The following is a 20,605-nucleotide window of genomic DNA, read 5'->3' on the forward strand; positions in this document are numbered from 1 at the left end:
GGAACCATGATTCAGTGAAACTACTCGGTAACATTCTGAGAACAATGACAGTTGCAGTTTGTTTCCTTGATCACTCACTACACTTGTACAAGGGAAATTAGGGATAGTATCAATTCCAAAGAAGAAACATACAAATTAGCCAGAAAAAGCGGCACACCTGAGGACTGGGAGAAATTCAGAGTCCAGCAGAGGAGGACAAAGGGCTTAATTAGGAAAGGGAAAAAAGATTATGAGAGAAAGCTGGCAGGGAACATAAAACCTGACTGTAAAAGCTTTTATAGATATGTGAAAAGAAAACGATTGGTTAAGACAAATGTAGGTCCCTTACAGTCAGAAACAGGTGAATTGATCATGGGGAACAAGGACATGGCAGACCAATTGAATAACTACTTTGGTTCTGACTTCACTAAGGAGGATATAAATAATCTTCTGGAAATAGTAGGGGACCGAGGGTCTAGTGAGATGGAGGAATTGAGGGAAATACATGTTAGTAGGGAAGTGGTATTAGGTAAATTGAAGGGATTGAAGGCAGATAAATCCCCTGGGCCAGATGGTCTGCATCCCAGAGTGCTTAAGGAAGTAGCACAAGAAATAGTGGATGCATTAGTGATAGTTTTTCAAAACTCTTTAGATTCTGGATTAGTTCCTGAGGATTGGAGGGTGGCTAATGTAACCCCGCTTTTTAAAAAAGGAAGGAGAGAGAAACCAGGGAATTATAGACCGGTACGCCTGACATCGGTGGTGGGGAAAATGCTAGAGTCAGTTATCAAAGATGTGATAACAGCACATTTGGAAAGCGATGAAATCATCAGACGAAGACAGCATGGATTTACGAAAGGCAAATCATATCTGACGAATCTCAGAGTTTTTTGAGGATGTAACTAGTAAAGTTGATAGGAGAGAACCAGTGGATGTGGTATATTTGGATTTTCAAAAGGCTTTTGACAAGGTCCCACACAGGAGGTTAGTGTGCAAACTTAAAGCACACGGTATTGGGGGTATGGTATTGATGTGGATAGAGAATTGGTTGGCAGACAGGAAGCAAAGAGTGGGAATAAACGGGACCTTTTCAGAACGGCAGGCGGTGACTAGTGGGGTACCGCAAGGCTCAGTGCTGGGACGCCAGTTGTTTACAATATATATTAATGACTTAGACGAGGGAATTAAATGCAGCATCTCCAAGTTTGCAGATGACACAAAGCTGGGCGGCAGTGTTAGCTGTGAGGAGGATGCTAAGAGGATGCAGGGTGACTTGGATAGGTTAGGTGAGTGGGCAAATTCATGGCAGATGCAATTTAATGTGGATAAATGTGAGGTTATCAACTTTGGTGGCAAGAACAGGAAAACAGATTATTATCTGAATGGTGGCCGATTAGGAAAAGGGGAGGTGCAACGAGACCTAGGTGTCATTGTGCACCAGTCATTGAAAGTGAGCATGCAGGTATAGCAGGCGGTGAAAAAGGCGAATGGTATGCTGGCATTCATAGCAAGAGGATTCGAGTACAGGAGCAGGGAGGTACTACTGCAGTTGTACAAGGCCTTGGTGAGACCACACCTAGAGTATTGTGTGCAGTTTTGGTCCCCTAATCTGAGGAAAGACATTCTTGCCATAGAGGGAGTACAAAGAAGGTTCACCAGATTGATTCCTGGGATGGCAGGACTTTCATATGATGAAAGACTGGATCGGCTAGGCTTATACTCTCTGGAATTTAGAAGATTGAGGGGGGATCTTATTGAAACGTGTAAAATTCTAAAGGGATTGGACAGGCTAGATGTAGGAAGATTGTTCCCGATGTTGGGGAAGTCCAGAACGAGGGGTCACAGTTTGAGGATAAAAGAGAAGCCTTTTAGGGCCGAGATGAGGAAAAACTTCTTCACACAGAGAGTGGTGAATCTGTGGAATTCTCTGCCACAGGAAACAGTTGAGGCCAGTTCATTGGCTATATTTAAGTGGGAGTTAGATATGGCCCTTGTGGCTAAAGGGATCGGGGGGTACAGAGAGAAGGCAGGTACAGGGTTCTGAGTTGGATGATCAGCCATGATCGTGCTGAATGGTGGTGCAGGCTGGAAGGGCCGAATGGCCTACTCCTGCACCTATTTTCTATGTTTCTATGCTTCTACTTCCATGGAAGTTTCATACCTCCATCAATGCAGGCAGTACTCTTGTCTATTTTCCTGTTGAAGCCCTCAAACATCTGGGTGAGGCCAGACACCAGGCTGTGGAATGAAGCACACAGAAAGCAGTCATTACTAAACCTGACCTTCTCCCTCCCTGTAAATATGAAAAGGAACACACACACATCTAGAGTAATTTGCATTCCTTTAGAGCATAGAGGAATGCAAGAAAATAGGAGCAGCAGTAGGCCACTCAGCTGTTCAAGCCTGTCCTATCATTCAATATGATCATGGCTGATCTATGTTGGAACATACTCGTCCTTTTTGCCAGTTTCTTATACCCCTCAATTCCTTGACCTTTCAAATACTTATCTAACACATAGAATCATAGGGTTGGATGGTGTTGAATCATTGTAGATAGAGCTAAGTAACTGCAAGGGTAGAAAGACCCTGAAGGGATCGGTATACAGAAGTCCCATACAGTAATAAAGATATGGCCTACAAATTACCAAGGGAGATAGAAAGTGCTTGCCAAAAGTCATGCGTGATTTCAAAATGCAGGTATATGGGAAAATCAGGTTGGTGCTGGATTACAAGGGGGGAATTTCTAGAGTGCCTATGAGATGGCTTTTTAGAGAAGTTCATGGTTGAGCCCACTGGAGGACCAGCTATTCTGGGTAGGAAAGGGAATTATAGAGGCATGAGAGAGGAGTTGGTTCTTGGGAAACTGAAAGGTCTGAAGGTAGGTAAGTCACCTGGACCAATGGTGTATACCCCAGAATTCTGAAAGAGGTGGCTGAAGAGATCATGGAGGCATTAGTTATGATTTTTCAAGAATCCCTAGATTCTGAAATGGTTCCAGAGGATTAGAAAATTGCAGATGTCACTCCATACTTCAAGAAGGGGCAGAAGCAGCAGAAAGGAAACTATAGGCCAGCTCGTTTGACCTCAGTGGTTGGGAAGATGTTGGAGTTGATCATTAAGGACGAGGTCTCAGAGTACTTGGAGTCACGTGATAAAATAGGCTGTTATCAGCACAGTTTCCTTAAGGGAAAATCTTGCCTGACAAATTGTTGGAATTCTTTGAAGAAATATTAAGCAGGATAGACAAAGGAGAATCGGTTGATGTTGTATACTTTGATTTTAGGGCCTTTGACAAGGTGCCACTCATGAGGCTGCTTAACAAGCTATGAGCCCATGGTATCACAGGAAAGATGCTAGCAGGGATAAAGCAGTGGCTGATTGGCAGGAGCCAAATGGTGGGAATAAAGAGAGCCTTTTCTGGCTGGCTGCAAGTGACCGGTGGTGTTCCACAAGGGCCTGTGTTGGGACCAATTCTTTTTTACATTATATGTCAATGATTTAGATGAAGGAATTGATGGCTTTGTTGCAAGGTTTGCAGATGATGTGAGGATAGGTGGAGGAGCAGGCAGTTCTTTCTTTCTTTTTAAATCTTTTTATTGAATTAGTACACAAAAGGTAAAACATACAGAAACTAATACACTGTTGCGATATAATTTTACAAGAGATATTAATACATAGAAAAACAATACAAACAGTGCAGTTTAGTTATAAAATAATGGAGTAATATAGTAGTATACTAATTTTCCATATATATCAATAAAGAGAAGAAAAAACCCCCAAAAACCCACCGTGCAACAAACCTAAAAAGCAAAGCAAAGCAATGGGCTAACTAGGTACCAAGTAGACTTAAACAGCTTAAACAATCACGTCCTCAAACCCAACCTCCATTAATAACAGTTAAAAACCAAGAAGGGAATGTAAATATGGTCAAAGAGAAAAAAAAGTTACATTAAATGAAAATGTTGAATAAAGGATCTCCAGGTCTGTTCAAATTTAACTGAAGTATCATAAAGATTACTTCTGATTTTTTCCAAATTTAAACATAGTATCATTTGAGAAAACCAAAAAAACGTAGTTGGGGCATTAATCTCCTTCCAATGTTGTAAAATACATCTTTTCGCCATTAAAGTAAGGAATGCAATCATCCTACGGGCTGAAGGGGAAAGATTACTGGAGGTTTTAGGTAATCCAAAGATAGCAGTAATAGGATGGGGAGAAATATCTATATTCAATACGTTTGAGATAATATTAAAAATGTCTTTCCAAAATGTTTCCAGAGTAGGACAGGACCAAAACATGTGAGTTAAGGAAACTATCTCCCCATGACATCTATCACAAAGAGGGTTAATATGAGAGTAAAGACGAGCTAATTTATCTTTAGACATATGTGCTCTATGAACAACTTTAAATTGGATTAGGGAATGTTTGGAACAGATAGAGGAAGTATTGACTAGTTGTAAAATATGCGCCCAGTCATCCGCCAAAAAAGTAAAGCCCAATTCCTTTTCCCAGTCGGACCTAATCTTATCCACTGGAGCTTTCCTAAGTTTCATGATAGTATTATAAATAATAGCCGTTACACCTTTCTGACACGGGTTAAGGTTAATTATAGTATCTAAAATATTTGTAGGGGGTAACGCCGGAAAGGAAGAAAGTATGGTACTTAGGAAATTTCTAACTTGCAGATATCTAAAAAAATGTATTCTTGGTAATTTATATTTGTTAGATAACTGTTCAAAAGACATAAGGGAGCCGTCTGAAAATAAATCCAAAAACCGTGATATACCATTGGTCTTCCAAATTTGAAAGGCACGGTCCGTAGAGGAAGGGGGAAAGAATATATTGCCTAAAATAGGAATCGCTAGCCCAGATTGATTAAGATCGAAAAATTTTCGGAAGTGAAACCAGATGCGTAAGATATGTTTATAGGAGCAGGTAGTTCTGAGGAAGTAGAGGGGCTACAGAAGGACTTAAGTAGATACTTGGAAGTTCTCATGCAGGATTCCCTAAAGGTTAATTTGCTGGTTGAGTCTGTGGTGATGAAGGAAAATGCAATGTTAGCATTCATTTCCAGAGGACTAGAATATAAAAGCAAGGATGTAATGTTGAGACTTTATAAAGCACCGGTGAGGCCTTGCTTGGAGTGTTGTGAGCAGTTTTATGAGGCAAGTCTTTTTTTTAAAAAGAGAGTGGTAGGTGCCTGGAACTGCCAGAGGAGGTGGTAGCAGGAGATACAACAGCAACATTTAAGATTTTTGATCAGCACTGAATAGATGGGGAATGGAGGGATATATATCATTTGCAGGCAGGTGTGCAGCTTAAATTGGCATTATGGTTGGCAAGTGCATCAAGGGCTGAAGGGCTTGATACTGTGCAGTACTGTTGTATATTTAGGAATCTTTACCATGTTGAAGAATTCTATCAGCAGTTTTTGTAATAGCAATTTGATTAAATTCATTGCCAGAAACTGACCCATAGATCAATCAGCTCACCCATTTCCTCTTTCTAACCATGGAAGTATTCACCTTTCATGTTTCATCTCATTGTAAAGGAAGACATTGCCCAGGATAGTCTCTGACTGGATCAATGAGCCTTCTGATTTCTCAAGCGTTGAAAGCATTTCCCGAATAAGTGCGGATTTTCCATTGCCTGATTCACCTGGAGAAGGTAAGGACAAAGCTGAGGTCAAGCTTCAGTAATGTTCCACCCATTTTACCAATCAGTACACAGACACCTCACCCTCCAGTGTGGTGGGCAGAGAGTGCAATCCTCATCTGTGTGACCGTTTACCGAATGATTTTACAATGTTGGGGCATAGGGATCATTGGCATGGTAGGGATTTATTAACCCTCCACAAATTGCTTGGTCCTCCATCAAGGTAGTTACCAGTCAACCATGTTGCTGTGAGTCTGTCTTCATATTGTGGTTAGACCAGGCAGGATAGTGAATCCTTGTTCCTCCACTATAGCAATGAACCAGAGGGGTTTGTAATGTTAATCTTAGTGTTTCAGAAACACTATTATTGATATCAATTCTGAATCACTGAGTTCCTTCTCAGCCATCATGGTGGTATTGACACTCATGTCTTCCAGTTATTAGCTGCATCTCTGGAATGTAACTGCTAAACTACGATATTGCTATGGCGAAGGGAGAGATGTCTGGGGTAACAGTTGATTAGCCTTCAGAATCTAGTCCAGTATTATGCAACTGCTCAAGGCAAATCTCAGCAAGGACGGCTGCATCCCCTTCCTGACCTGTGCAATTGCACAGGCTTTGAGGAGGTCACACCATATCCTCCTTGAGGACAGGGTGCACAGGGGGTGAGTCTCTGACTGTGGCTGAAGGATCTGACATTTTTGGGAGCAGGGTATTTTTTTTACCTTAACCCTATCAAATCTCCTCCTTCCACTGCCACCACTGTAGAGATCATTCTCAAAGACAACTGAGGTGTTTACAGTTGAGTCTCTGGTGCCTCTGCCAGCATTTAAACATTTTATGCTAGAAAGCAGTTTTGCAGACAGTGGGTGCAGGTGCAACTATGTGACACTTCTCCCACCTACTGTGTTGCCAATTTCAGTACTGGGACAGGTCGTTGATCATTATGCAAATCCAGCGAGAGATGTTGAGTGTATAATGCTTGAGATAAGTGGCTTTTAGTGCTTGTCTAAACAGACATTTGCATACCATTTTGAATTCCCCCTGCACCTTCTCAATTCTGTCGGATGCATAATTAGAGGCTCTATTTTGAGAAAGGACTGAGGTAAAGCATTATCGCAAGTTGTAGCATGCAGGAAGAAGCAACTCCCCAAAGCCTCATTGCCCCCAAGGGCAGAGCATTAATGTACAGCCTTCAACTCCACTTTGGCATGGATCAATGTAGTTTCAAAATCAGATACAAAGGACCAAAGTATAGGACAGCACAAAGGAGCAGTGGGCAGAAACAGGGAGGGAAATGTTGGTACATGTGACAGTAATAAACCAATTTACTAATTTACATGGTCATCTTACTTGGCATTGACCAGCTGGGCCAAAATGTCTGTTTCTGTGACCTTTGATGCAATGAACCTTTCTCCCTCTGATTCACAGACAGTGCTGCAGTTTCATTACTTCAAGGACTCAGCCTTTTACTTGCTTATGTTCAGCCATCGGGTTTCCAGAGATTGGGGAATATTATCTACGAGAAGAGCAAATTTTGACCATGTCTGTGACCAGCAAGTCACGTCCTTGGCGTAAATTAACCACCTGCTCTTGCTGTATATCAAAGTAAAATGGAAAAGTTCTGATTCTGAATGAGTTTGATTGCAACAGACCCACCTTGCTGCAAACTGTTTAAATTATTATAAAACACAAACAACAGGAATTCTGCAGATGCTGGAAATTCAAGCAACACACATCAAAGTTGCTGGTGAACGCAGCAGGCCATGCAGCATCTCTAGGAAGAGGTACAGTCGACGTTTCAGGACGAAGGGTTTCGGCCTGAAGCGTCGACTGTACCTCTTCCTAGAGATGCTGCCTGGCCTGCTGCATTCACCAGCAACTTTGAAGTGTGTTGTTTAAGTTATTAGTTAAGATTCAGCTGATTAATCCTCATTGTTGTCTGTGTGTTTTCTCCAATATCTACAGCATCTTACCTTTGCCTTAGACATTTGTGCCTTCTTGAAAAGTTTTGTGAGGTTTCCAATCAAACAAAGCCCATTGCACGACCTTCATTCACTAAGTTCTGATTAAATTTAGAAGTCAAGGATACCTGTGATCACCCAAGTAAAAAATCAGTTGAAGTTTTCAGTCTTGGGATCCCAAACTTTAAAAGGACAGATTAAATGGTTCCTTTGTTTCAGTGAGTGATGGGGAAGATAATTCTACTGAGCATTGCTACAGATCGATTAGAGTGATGAGTTGATTTAATCCAATGAAATTTGTTCAACGCTGATTACATATGCATTTGTGCAGTTGCTGCTGTAGGAACCCTGCTAATTGTATTGCGAGTTGTAATCTTGGCAACTACTTATTTTGATCACACTACTTCAAATGAATTCACCAGTCAAAAGCATTAAAATGAAAATGTAAATTATGTATAAATACAGGAGCTTGATCGACCACTGGAGATTTACATCAACCAAATCCAAAGAAAGAAATCTTCTATACATACAAGACCTTTCTCAACATTGCTGATGTTGTAAGGGGTTATTAAGCAAACCCTCACTGATTAGATTTCTGTGCTTTATAGAAAGTACCCATAATAAACTTCTCTAATAAAAATGTCCTTTATAAATGCCTAAATGAAACTATTATGATTAAAATGAACATTAAATCTGACAAAAGGACACAAAGCATTGTCAGTTTCTCATTCTGCAGATGTGCATGTTGATACCAGTCAGACAGCTGAATTGTCTTGTAAACTGATGTTTAGATTGGAAGTCACAAGCAATACCCTCTGGTACATTGTCTGACTTAGTTTTGCAAGCCATCCACACAGATTATTTCTACAGATATAGATCAATGGAAGAGAAACCAACACCCACTCCATGGAAACACACACAAAATACCTGCAGAACTCAGCAGGTCAGGCAGCATCTCTGGAATTGAATAAAGTCGACATTTCAGTCCAAGACCCTTTATCAGAACTGGAGAAGAAAGGAAAGGAGTTTGAATAAGAAGGTTGGGGGAGGGGGAGGGGACAAGCTAGTAGGTGATAGGCAAAGGCAGGTGGGTAGAGGAAGGGGGGGGATGAAATAAGAAGCTGAGAGATGATAAGTGGAAAAAGCAAAGGGCCGGACAACAACGAATCTGATAGGAAAGTAGATCATGCAAGAAAGGGAAGGAGGAGGGGCACCAGGGGGAGGTGCTATGCAGCTGAGGAAAAGAAGTAAGAGGCCAGAGTGTAGAAATGAAGAAGATGGAAGGGGGATGGGAAAAATACTGGAAGTTGGAAAAATCGACGTTCATGCTGCCCGGTTGGCTCCTCTTCATGGACTCTGTTTATAGTTCGTGATGTCTCAGTAAAGCAGGCAACAGAGAAAAAAAATCAAAGACCTCAGACATTCTCTCTTCCCCTTCCTTCCATCAGGCAGAAGAGACAAAAGCCTAAAAGCACATACCCCTACATTCAAGGATAACCTCTATCCTGCTGTTAGAAGACTATTGAGCAGAACTCTTGACCCACAATCTACCTCGTTGTGGCCTTGCAACTTATTGTCTACTTGCATTTCACTTTTTCCATAACTGTAACACTTCAGCCTGCATTGTTATTGCTTTTCCTTTATACTACCTCAATACATGTCATCGTCGTCTGAACCCTTAGTGCCTAGGTGGCACATGGGGCCTCCTCAATACACTGACGTGACTAAATGATCTGTATGGATAGCATGCAAAATAAAACTTTTCACTTTACCTTAGTACATGTGACAATAATAAACCAATTTAACTATTTCAATACACAAGTACATCATTGTGCATGGGTCCCTCTGGGTGATCTGGGTTACTTTCACATCGCAGAGATGTGATTCGGTAGGTTAACTAGCCACTATAAATTGCTCCTAATGTGGGGTTGAGAAGTAGAATCTGGGGAGAGTTAATAAGAAAGTGTGAAGAATTTAAAAATGGGACTACTGTAAATGGGAGATTGACACAGTGGGCTAAAGGCACTGTTCCTGTGCAATATTGTTCTATTTTGAAACACAACAAATTTGTAGAGAACAGATTTGTAGAATAACCTGTATTATTCAGGTCACCCATTCCATTTTCCAGTTCAGTTTTGTTCAGAGAACCATAGATCAAGGACACTGACCACAAAAGGAAGTGATGTTGAAGAAGCTAAGTAGAGTCTGGTGCTTTCATTTATTGTCTGGGTAATGGAAGATCAATCTTCGGCAACACCTTGACCGTGGGTTTACTCAGGAGAGCTCTAGCCTCAACGTAGCTGGACAGCAGGTGGAGAGGTCGAATAGAGGCAGTGCCTAAGGTATTTTCTCCAATGAGACAGCGAGTGGATTGATAGCAAGGGCTGATAGGTGATAAAAAGAGAGGCGACATATCGTTTTGGGATTGGAAGAGGAGGAGGAAAATCTGGTAACAAGTCTACACAACACAGCAGTGCTAAAAGGCAACCAAATTCATGACTATTACATTTGTACTTACAATATTTAGCAGATTGCCAAATGCACTTAATCAGAGTGACTAGAGGTTTGTGTTAAAGATTATGTAAACAGTGCACAGCATACAGTTTCTTAAAATGGAGGCCAGTATCTAGTGGTGTGCCACAGGGGTCAGTGTTGCAACCCATGTTATTTGCTATTAATATAAATTATATGGATGTGAATGCATGGAGTTTACAGATAACACGAAAGTAAGAGGTGTTATTGACAGTGAAGAAGGCTATTGTAGATTACAGGGGGATCTTGATTATTTAGGGAAGTGGGCTGAGGAATGGCAGATGGTTTTCAAAACAGACAAGTGTGAAGAGATGTGTTTTGGAAAGTCAAACCAGTAAAGGTCTTATACTATGAATAGGAGGGGATTTGGGAAAACAAGTGTATAGTTTGTTGAAAACAGCAAAATAGGTAGACAGGTGGTGAAAAAGGCATTTTGCATACTGGCTTTCATCAGTTATGGAATTGAGTATAAGAATTACAACATTCAGTAGGTTTCAGTGAGATCCCATATATCCTTCTAAATTCCAGTGAGTACAGGCCCAAAGCTGCCAAATGCTCCTTATATGTTAACCCCTTCATTCCCAGAATCATTGTCGTGAACCTCCTCTGGATTCTCTCCAATGACAACACATCCATTCTGAGAAAAGGGGCCAAGATTGTTGACAATGCTCCAAGTGCAGCCTAAATAGTGCTTTATAAAGCTTCAGCATTATCTCCTTGTTTTTATATTCTGTTTCCTTTGAAATAAATGCCAACATTGCATTTGCCTTCTTTACCAAAGACTCAACCCGTAAATTAAACTCTTGGAGGAATGAGGAATTCTAAGGTCCTTTGCAGCTCTGATGTTTGAATTTTCTCCCTATTTAAATAACAGTCTGCACTTTTCTTCCTATTACCATAATGTATTATCATACATTTCCCAACACTGTATTCCATCTGCCACTTTTTTACCCATTCTTCCGACTTCTCTAAGACCTTCTGCAGTTACATTGCTTCCTCAGCACTACATACTCCACCAGCTATCTTTGTATCATCTGCAAACTTTGCCCCACAAATCGATTATCTAAATCATTGACAAACAATATGAAAAGTAGCAGTCCTTATACTGACCGCTAAGAAACATCACTAACGACTGGCAGCCAACCAGAAAAGACCCCCTTTATTCTCACTCACTGCCTCCTGCCTGTTAGTCATTCCTCTATCCATGCCAGTATCTCTCCTGTGGTGCCATGGGATTTTATCTTGTTAAGCAGCCTCAAGTGTGGCACCTTATCAAATGCCTTCTGAAAATCCAAGTAAATGACATCTACTGCCTCTCCTTTGTCCACTCTGCTTTGTTGCTCCCTCGAAGATTTGTCAGGCAAGATTTCCCTTTACAGAAACCATGCTGACTTTGACTTATTGTGTCATTAGTTTCCGACGACCCCAAAACCTCATCCTTAATAACAGACTCCAACATTTTCCCAAACACTGAGGTTAGGCTAAATGGCTGATAATTTTCTTTCTTTTGCCTTCCTCCCTCCTGAAAGAGTGAAGTGACATTTGCAATTTTCCAGTCCTCCAGAACTATGTCAGAATTAAATGATTCTTGAAAGATCATAATTAATGCATCTGCTACCTCTTTAGCAACTTCTTTCAGAACTCTGGGATGTATATCCTTTGATATTAGGCTCCCAACTATAGGTCAAAAGTCCTGTATTCATGTTGCATTGCTTTATTGCTGTAGGACTCTATTCTAGTTTGGAGAGAATTATAATTTTAATATACAAATTGTGGACTATGGATATTGTTGTAATTGCTCCTGAATTGAGGAGACAGTTAAAATCAACCCGTTATAGAGTCACGTTTTGACCACACCAGCAAGGGCAGCAGATGTCCTTCCCTGGAAGGCAGCAGTGAACCTGATAGACTTTTACATCAGTTCATGGTTAACTTTGTTAGCTTTTTTTAAAATTCCAGATTAATTTAAGTACTTGAATTTAAATCCCCTAGTTGCCGTGGTGAAACTCAAACTTGTTTCTAGGACTGGACAGTGGTACAACAGTAGAGCCACTGTCTCACAACCTTAACAACTCAGGTGCAATCATAACCTCATGTATTGTGTGGAATTTGCAATGTTCTTTCTGTGACCATGTAGGTTTTTGGCAGGTGCCCTGGTTTTTTTTTCTCACACATCAATGAAATGTTTTTTTTTGTGTTGATTGGCCACTGCAAATTGGCCATACAGTATAGGTAAGGGGTGGAATCCCGGGTGGAGCAGGGGTACTGTGAGGAGAACAAAATGGGATTAGTGTAAATGGGCATTTCTTGATTGGCACATGTATTTGTGGGTTTAACCGTCAATTTCCATATTATGTTATTGGTAGTCTAGAGCTCCACTGCCTTCATATTAACATAATCAGTTTAGTGTAACAACTGCAAAAATGCTCTTGAAATGAAAGGATTTCAGATGACTGAGAAATTGGTTAGCGTTCTGGTTAAGTTCATATATATTTATGTAAATAGTTTACTCAATAATTTTATTGATGTGAATAGTTATCTCATGGCATGATTTGTCTGACTTACCTATATACCACTAAAACTCTCATGCTCTGTCTGTCTGTTTCTGTTTGTGACCTCCAATTCACGCAAACGGTGCATTACAGCGGCACTTTTTTTGGCTAAATCAAATTAAAATGCGCTAACTTACAGAATGCAGGCAAAGTTCAGGGTTACATATTCGTATAAAATTGTTCATTCGCCAAAATAAATAGGCTCCCTTTTAACCCGAGACCCGATCGGCCATCATGGAAATCGGTATGCGACAGCTTGACACATGCGCACAGCCAGCCTCAGCAGTGACACTTACTGGAGCAAAAGGGCAGGGCAGCTCTATTTCGAGGGGTCACATTCTGCTAATGACCATCAGCATGTGCAGGATTGGGACAGATCTAACTGCCACCCATCAATAAGAGATAATTAAATCTTATTGTAATGACATACTTGGACAACCATAAAACCCTTTGCTGCAGTCAAAGGACAGTGGTGCCTATATCACGTCCATTTAGGAGAGGGCCAACCACATCATCAAGAATAATCAGCATCCTTTGGTGTTACTGCTTCGTATCTTCTATCCAACATTAGGGTAAAAAAGATGGTCAGCCTAATTATGCCACATGGAAAGAGAAGAGGGACATTATGGTCAAGAGATGACGCCAAACAACGTCGGGAAGCGGCAAGGAGAGGGAGAGAACAAGAATCGGATGAGGCCAGGGCTGCACGAGTACAGGATCAAAGAGTCAGGACAAAAAAAGATGAGAGAAGAAGCGACAGAGGAGGGGAGGCATGCACGTCTCCAGGATCAGAGACAAACAGCAAAAGAAATGAAGAGACAGGGGATGAAAGGGCTGCATGTCTCCAGAATGACAATCAGAAGCACAAGGGTGGCAGATAAACCAGAAATGATGCCATCAAAAGTGTCCTTCATTAAATGAGGAACAGCTATATTTGCTTTGCTACCTGTCGTTCTTCTTTAATAAACTGAGGTTTTCTACTTCAGTTTCCAAAGCAAAGCGATACCAATAGCATTCAGGAAAATTTAATGTTTATTCTGGTCACATCAGACTGTACTACCCTTCTCTCAAAGGGTGACCCAATGGGTCACCCCGTTGTCTAGTTGCTTTTAAAAGGGAAGCAGTGCAGTGTTAGCGAGCGTGAGTGAATTTTTAAGAACTGACTGTATCACAAGGCATGACTTTTCAAGCTGCTGCTTCAGTTCAGTCTGAGTGGTGGTATTTGCAGCAACATTAATGAAACCTCGAAGGACTTTGAGGCCATTCATTTAACTAATGTATCATTACCTGTTAGCAGCACGGGGCAATTATTGAGCAACAGCAGGCTGATGAGGAAAGAATATCGCACAGTGTCTACTGTATGCACAAGACCTTGAATAGTTGGCTTTGATCTGGGAGGTTCAGGAATAATTGGCTCAGCAAGACTTGCTAAATGGGCCCCTGTTAATAACAAAATGATCAAGAATTAATCATGTGTCAGTTCAGAAAAAATCAGTAATAAATTCAACCACTTTTTCTGATTCATAAAGTTAATGGCATGAAATGTTACATAAGAACATAAGAAATAGGAGCAGGAGTAGGCCATCCGGCCCATCGAGCCTGCTCCACCATTTAATAAGATCATGGCTGATCTGGCCATGGACACATCTTCACCTACCAGCCTTTTCCCCAGAACCCTTATTTCCCCTACTATGCAAAGATCTATCCAACCATGTCTTAACTATATTTACTGAGGTAGCCTCCACTGCTTCATTGGGCAGAGAATTCCACAGGTTCACCACTCTCTGGGAAAAGCAGTTCCTCCTCATCTTCGTCCTAAATCTACTCCCCCCAAATCTTCAGTCTATGTCCCCTGGTTCTAGTCTCACCTACCAGTGGAAACAAATTTCCTGCATCTATCTTATCTATTCCTTTCATAATTTTATATGTTTCTATAAGATCTCCCTCATTCTTCTGAATTCCAGCAAGTACCATCCCAGGCGATTCAATCTCTCCTCATAGTCTAACCCCCTCATCTCTGGAATCAACCTGGTTAACCTCCTCTGCACCGCCTCCAAAGCAAGAATATCCTTCCTCAAGTAAGGAGACCAGAACTGCACACAGTACTCCAGGTGCGGCCTCACCTGTACAGTTGCAGTATAACCTCCCTGCTCTCAAATTCAATCCCTCTAGCAATGAAGGCCAACGTTCCATTTGCCTTCTTGATAGTTTACTGCACATGCAAACCAACCTTTTGTGATTCATGCACAAGCACTCCCAGGTCCCTCTGCACAGCAGCATGCTGCAATCTTCTACCATTTAAATAATGACCTGCTCTTTCATTTTTCCTTCCAAAGTGGATGACCTCACGTTTATGAACATTCAACTTCATCTGCCAGGCCCTTACCCACTCACTTAACCTATCTATATCTCTCTGCAGACTCTTCGTATCTTCTGCACAATTTGCTTTCTCACTCAATTTAGTATCATCAGCAAGTTTAGATACACTACACTCGGTCCCCTTTTCCAGATCGTCAACGTATTTCGTAACAGTTGTAGGCCCAGCACCAACCCCTGCAATACACTGCTCACCACTGATTGGTTACTCACCAACCAGAGTAACACACATACATCTCACCCTCTGCTTTCTGTTAGCTAACCAATCCTCTATCTAGGCTAATACATCACCTCCAACTCTATGCATCCTTATCTTATGGATAAGTCTTTTACGTGGCACTTTATCAAATGCCATCTGTTCTCGTCTATCCACTGCACTTGTTATATCTTCAAAGAATCTTCAAAAGAACCCATTTAAAAAAACTGTCAAGCACCCAATGCGCAGAGACAAGAAAACACATCATGCAAACAACAAAAGCAAGCAAACAGCTTCAGAATTGAAGTTTTACAAAAGACACAAAGCCAGGCATCCGCAGCCTCAGTTCAGCACAGAGCTGAGCAGCGAACTGAACAGGGCAGAACTGGCAAAGTTATTTCCATAAACAAGAGCATCACTCTGGCAAAATTGTGCCAAAGGGCAATGGGTCAAATAGATCATCACTTCCTACAGAACACCCCCTGGAAAACTAACACACACAGAGCAGCTGGTTGTATGGTGGTTGTCATATTACCACATGCCCCTCAGCACTTATTGCTCTCCCAGTATCAGTTCCTACTACACAGTCTTGGGTAAAACTTCCTGTACAATGGTGCAACAGCAGCTTTAAATCACAACACATTTCTTTCATTGTGCATGGTGTCATAATGGATCACAGTAACATTGTCAAAAATAATTTCATTTCAAGATATATAAGATATTAAAGTTATGGATCAAGTTCCTGGTTAAATAAGTGGTTTGTGAAAAACATAGTGAAAGATAATCTTGGGGAGTGAATTCAGGAACTGGGTTCCAGACAGCTGGAGATGACTGAAGTCTGCAGGAAATTGTAGAAGGAGGGAGAAGTTGGTTGAACGTTGCCACAACAACCGCCTCTAACTCAATGTCAGCAAAACCAATGAGCTGATTATTAACTTCAGGAGGAAGAAACCGAGGGTCCATGAGCCAGTTCACATGAGTAGATTGGAGGTGGAGAGGGTTTGTAACTTTAAGTTCCTTGGCATTATCATTTCAGAGGATCTGTCCTGGAATCAGCATGCAAGTGCCTTTACAAAGAAGGCACGGCAGCACCTCTACTTTCTTAGAAGTTTGCATGTCATCTAAACCATTGACAAATTTCTCTAGATCCACAGTCGGGGAGTATCCTGACTGGTTACATAGTGGCCTGGTATGGAAACACCAATGACCAAGAATGGAAAAGCTGACAAAAAGTGGTGGATACAACAGAGTCTATTACAAGAAATGTCCGCCCCACCACTGAGCACATTAAAAGGAGTGTTTTTTTTGTAATTGCACAGTTTGTTTTCTTTTGCATATTGACCGTCAATCTTTGTTCAAAATTGAAAGTTCAAAGTAAATTTATTATCAAAGTACATTTATGCCATCATATGCAGCTCTGAGATTCTTTTTTTTGTGGGCATAAAACGTAAATCTAGAAACACAATTGAATCAACTAAGGACTGATCCAATAGGACAGACAAACAACCAATGTGCAAAGGACAACAAACTGTGCCATCTGAAAGAGAAATAATAATAATAAATAAATAAGCAATAAATATCAAGAAAATTAGGTGAAATATCCTTGAAATTGTGTCCAAAGTCTGCAATGGGGTGAGTGAAATTGAGTGAAGCTATCCCCACTGGTTCAAGAGCCTGATGATTGAGGGGTAACAACTGTTTCTGAACTTGGCGGAGTGAGTCCTGAAACTCCTATACCTTCTTTCTGATGGCAGCAGCGAAAAGAGAGCATGCCCTGCTTCTTACAAAAGGGCTGGACAGTCCACATCCAGGCTGTGTAAAAAGTGCTACCTTTTAATCAGAAGGGTGATCAAGATTTCAAAGGCAGAGTTTTGCGACATTTTCTCTGATTTGAGGAGAGACAAATCAGCAAGAGCGCTTCATTAGAAAGGGCCAATAAAAATAATTCAAGTACAAACGGAGTAGCTATTCTTTTGGCAACACACATCAAAGTTGCTGGTGAATGCAGCAGGCCAGGCAGCATCTCTCGGAAGAGGTACAGTCGACGTTTCAGGCCGAGACCCTTCGTCAGGACTAACTGAAGAAAGAGCTAGTAAGAGATTTGAAAGTGGGAGGGGGAGGGGGAGATCCAAAATGATGGGAGAAGACAGGAAGGGGAGGGATGGAGCCAAGAGCTGGACAGGTGATTGGCAAAAGGGGTATGAGAGGATCATCTCTCAGTGGCCACACATTTTAATTCCACATCCCATTCCCATTCTGACATGTCTATCCACGGCCTCCTCTACTGTAAAGATGAAGCCACACTCAGGTTGGCGGAACAACACCTTATATTCCGTCTGGGTAGCCTCCAACCCGATGGCATGAACATCGACTTCTCTAACTTCCGCTAATGCCCCACCTCCCCCTCGTACCCCATCCGTTATTTATTTTTATACACACATTCTTTCTCTCACTCTCCTTTTTCTCCCTCTGTCCCTCTGACTCTACCCCTTGCCCATCCTCTGGTCCCCCCGCCCCTTGTCTTTCTCCCCGGACCTCCTGTCCCATGATCCTCTCATATTCCCTTTGCCAATCACCTGTCCAGCTCTTGGCTCCATCCCTCCCCCTCCTGTCATCTCTTATCATTTTGGATCTCCCCCTCCCCCTCCCACTTTCAAATCTCTTACTAACTCTTCCTTCAGTTAGTCCTGACGAAGGGTCTCAGCCTGAAACGTTGACTGCACCTCTTCCTAGAGATGCTGCCTGGCCTGCTGCGTTCACCAGCAACTTTGATGTGTGTTGCTTGAATTTCCAGCATCTGCAGAATTCCTCGTGTTTGAGCTATTCTTTTGGAGTTGCCAGTGTTTTGAGGGGCTGTGGCGAGACCAGGTTTGGGTGGGGTAAAGTACCCAGTAATGTTTCTTTTCCTCTCTCTCTCCCTCTCTCACTCTCTGTCCGTACTTGTTCATTCCTCATCTATTAGTGCATAGTAGTTGAGTGAGAATGGCTCCAGGGGCAGTGTTTTGTACTCTGTGTGGGATGTGGGAAGTCTGGAAGACATCCACGCTCCTGGTTAAACACATTGCAATAGGTGCACTGAGAGAACGTATTAAGACTATTGCAAGCAAGGCGGCAGTGCGGCTGGTCGCAGGGGCTTCTATGGGGTTAACAAAAGGTGCTACTGTTCCACTTAAACATACATCTAATGACTGCAAGATCCTGTTGTATGTTAAGTACTGTAGGTCTACACCATCAGTGAGCTGCTTGCTGGTGGAGATAATGAAAGAGCTGTGCAACGTGCTGCTGCCTGAGTCCATGGAGGCTGACAGTCAATTAGCGAGTGGCCACCATGGTTGCTTTTCTCGTGATCGCAAGACCCCTTTGGACATTGTTAATTTGGTACGCAGCAGGTTTGATTCACTGATTCATTGGACGTGAGCAGGGGCGGATGCAGGGGAACTGCCTGAAGCCATGGTGTCACCTGTTTGTAGCCGCTCAGGGTGAGGGACGAAGCCACTGTGCTTCACTGGGGCTGATATGGTGCAGTGTCCAGAAAGGAGTCGGAACTGCCCACCCAGGATTTTGCTTGGCAGGAGACAAGCTGTGTTGTAGCCAGCTGCAGATGTTATAGCCGCACTCAGCGGACTCAGGACTCAAGCTGCGGGGTTGCTTGCTTTTCAGCTGCCGGAGAGGCATCCGAGCCGCCGCACCAAGGCAGCACAGTGCAGTTGTGGCAACAAAAGAATTAAAATGGACTGAGAGAGAGTGTGTGTGAGTGAGTGTGAGAGAGAGAGAGAGAGAGAGAGAGAGAGAGAGAGAGAGAGAGAGTGTGTGTGTGTGTGTGTGTGTGTGTGTGTGTGTCTATATATATATATATATACACACACACATATACACACAGACATACATATACACACAAACACACACATGAACATACATATACAAACACATACACACACACATATATATACACATGCATACATATACACAACACATATATACACACACATATACAGTACATATACACACATATATACACATATTTATATACACACATACATATACATGCAGATATATACACACATATGCTCATACATATATATATACACACACACATACATACACACATGTATACACATGGACATACATACACACACACACGGATATACATATACATACAACACACACACACAGCGGGAAGATGGCAGCGTGACGCAGCTCACAGCGGCCACTCCAGTGGTGATGTCTGTTATTTGTCAAGTAGGGTGCCGTGCACAATCCTGATTTGATGGAGATGGACGTGAGAGCACGGAGGAACATCTGGTGAAATTTCTGAAATGCCTTCTTCGCAGCTGCTGCTACTGTATGATCCAGAATCTCCGGAGGAGAAGGCCCTGAGTCCTCGGCTTTGCTTGTTGCTTGGCGGCCGGGGCGGGGTCGAAGCGCTCGGTAGAGGATGTTGCTCAGAGAGGCTATGTCAGAGGGGCTGGTCGGAGGCTCGAAGTTTTCAGACCGACTCACAGTCTGCTGCGGTCGGGTGCTTCCAATGGTGCTGCAACAGCAAGTTGGCTGTGCTTGGAGGTTCATGGCGGGGAGAGTTCCTCCCTTCTGCCGCCTGCGTGGGACGATGAGTCTATTGGGACTTTGAGCCTTTTTTTTACCATGCCCATGGTCTGCTCTTTATCAAGTTATGGTATTGCTTTGCACTGTTGTAACTATATGTTATAATTATGTGGTTTTGTCAGTTTTAGTCTTGGTTTGTCCTGTGTTTTCTTGTGATATCATTCTGGAGGAACATTGTATCATTTTTAATGCATGCATTTCTAAATGACAATAAATGGAAACTGATCTGAACACACACCCACAGACATATATATACACACACACACACACACACATATACATATATATATATATATATATATATATATATATATATATACACACACACACATACGTATACACACAAACACATATATATACACTCACATATACACACATATATATTTATACACAAACACACACATATATACACACTCACCTTCTCTGTGGATTGTCACCTTGTCGCGGTGGAGAAGCTTGTGTGGTCCTGAGATCCCGAGAGCGATGCTGTCTGGAGCTATGCTCCTGGCAGGGTCACCCACGGCGGTAAGGTCAAGGGTGAGGTCCCTGACAAAGAACAATCCAACCAAGACCTCAACGGTGGAACAGACGGACGAAGTTACTTCGAACTCAATGGCTGTGAAGGCAGATGAAGGCTGCAATAAATCCATCAGCTCCAATCGTCGTGGTTTCCATGCCATTGGAATCAGTTGGTTGATTTGTGAAGTATCGTGTGGTTCTTGGAGTGCAACATCAAGTACACATTAAAC

The 20,605-nt window shown here is 42.1% G+C and overlaps 1 protein-coding gene across 1 annotated transcript in view; it reads right to left on the reverse strand.

Moving 5' to 3' along the window:
* The window catches only part of LOC140193014 (dynein axonemal heavy chain 6-like), a gene marked incomplete at its 3' end in the record, with an annotated part of 382,778 nt that overhangs the window by 96,645 nt on the left and 265,528 nt on the right, over positions 1-20,605 (reverse strand). Inside the window, exons 39-41 of the mRNA XM_072250467.1 lie at positions 13,970-14,122; positions 5,505-5,637; positions 2,141-2,217 (exon numbers count right to left, since the gene is read on the reverse strand). Of these exons, the coding sequence (XP_072106568.1) occupies positions 2,141-2,217; positions 5,505-5,637; positions 13,970-14,122 (363 nt within the window). The remainder of the gene's footprint in view (positions 1-2,140; positions 2,218-5,504; positions 5,638-13,969; positions 14,123-20,605) is intronic.

Source organism: Mobula birostris, unplaced genomic scaffold (genome assembly GCF_030028105.1).
Source record: "Mobula birostris isolate sMobBir1 unplaced genomic scaffold, sMobBir1.hap1 scaffold_348, whole genome shotgun sequence".
Lineage (NCBI taxonomy): Eukaryota > Metazoa > Chordata > Chondrichthyes > Myliobatiformes > Myliobatidae > Mobula > Mobula birostris.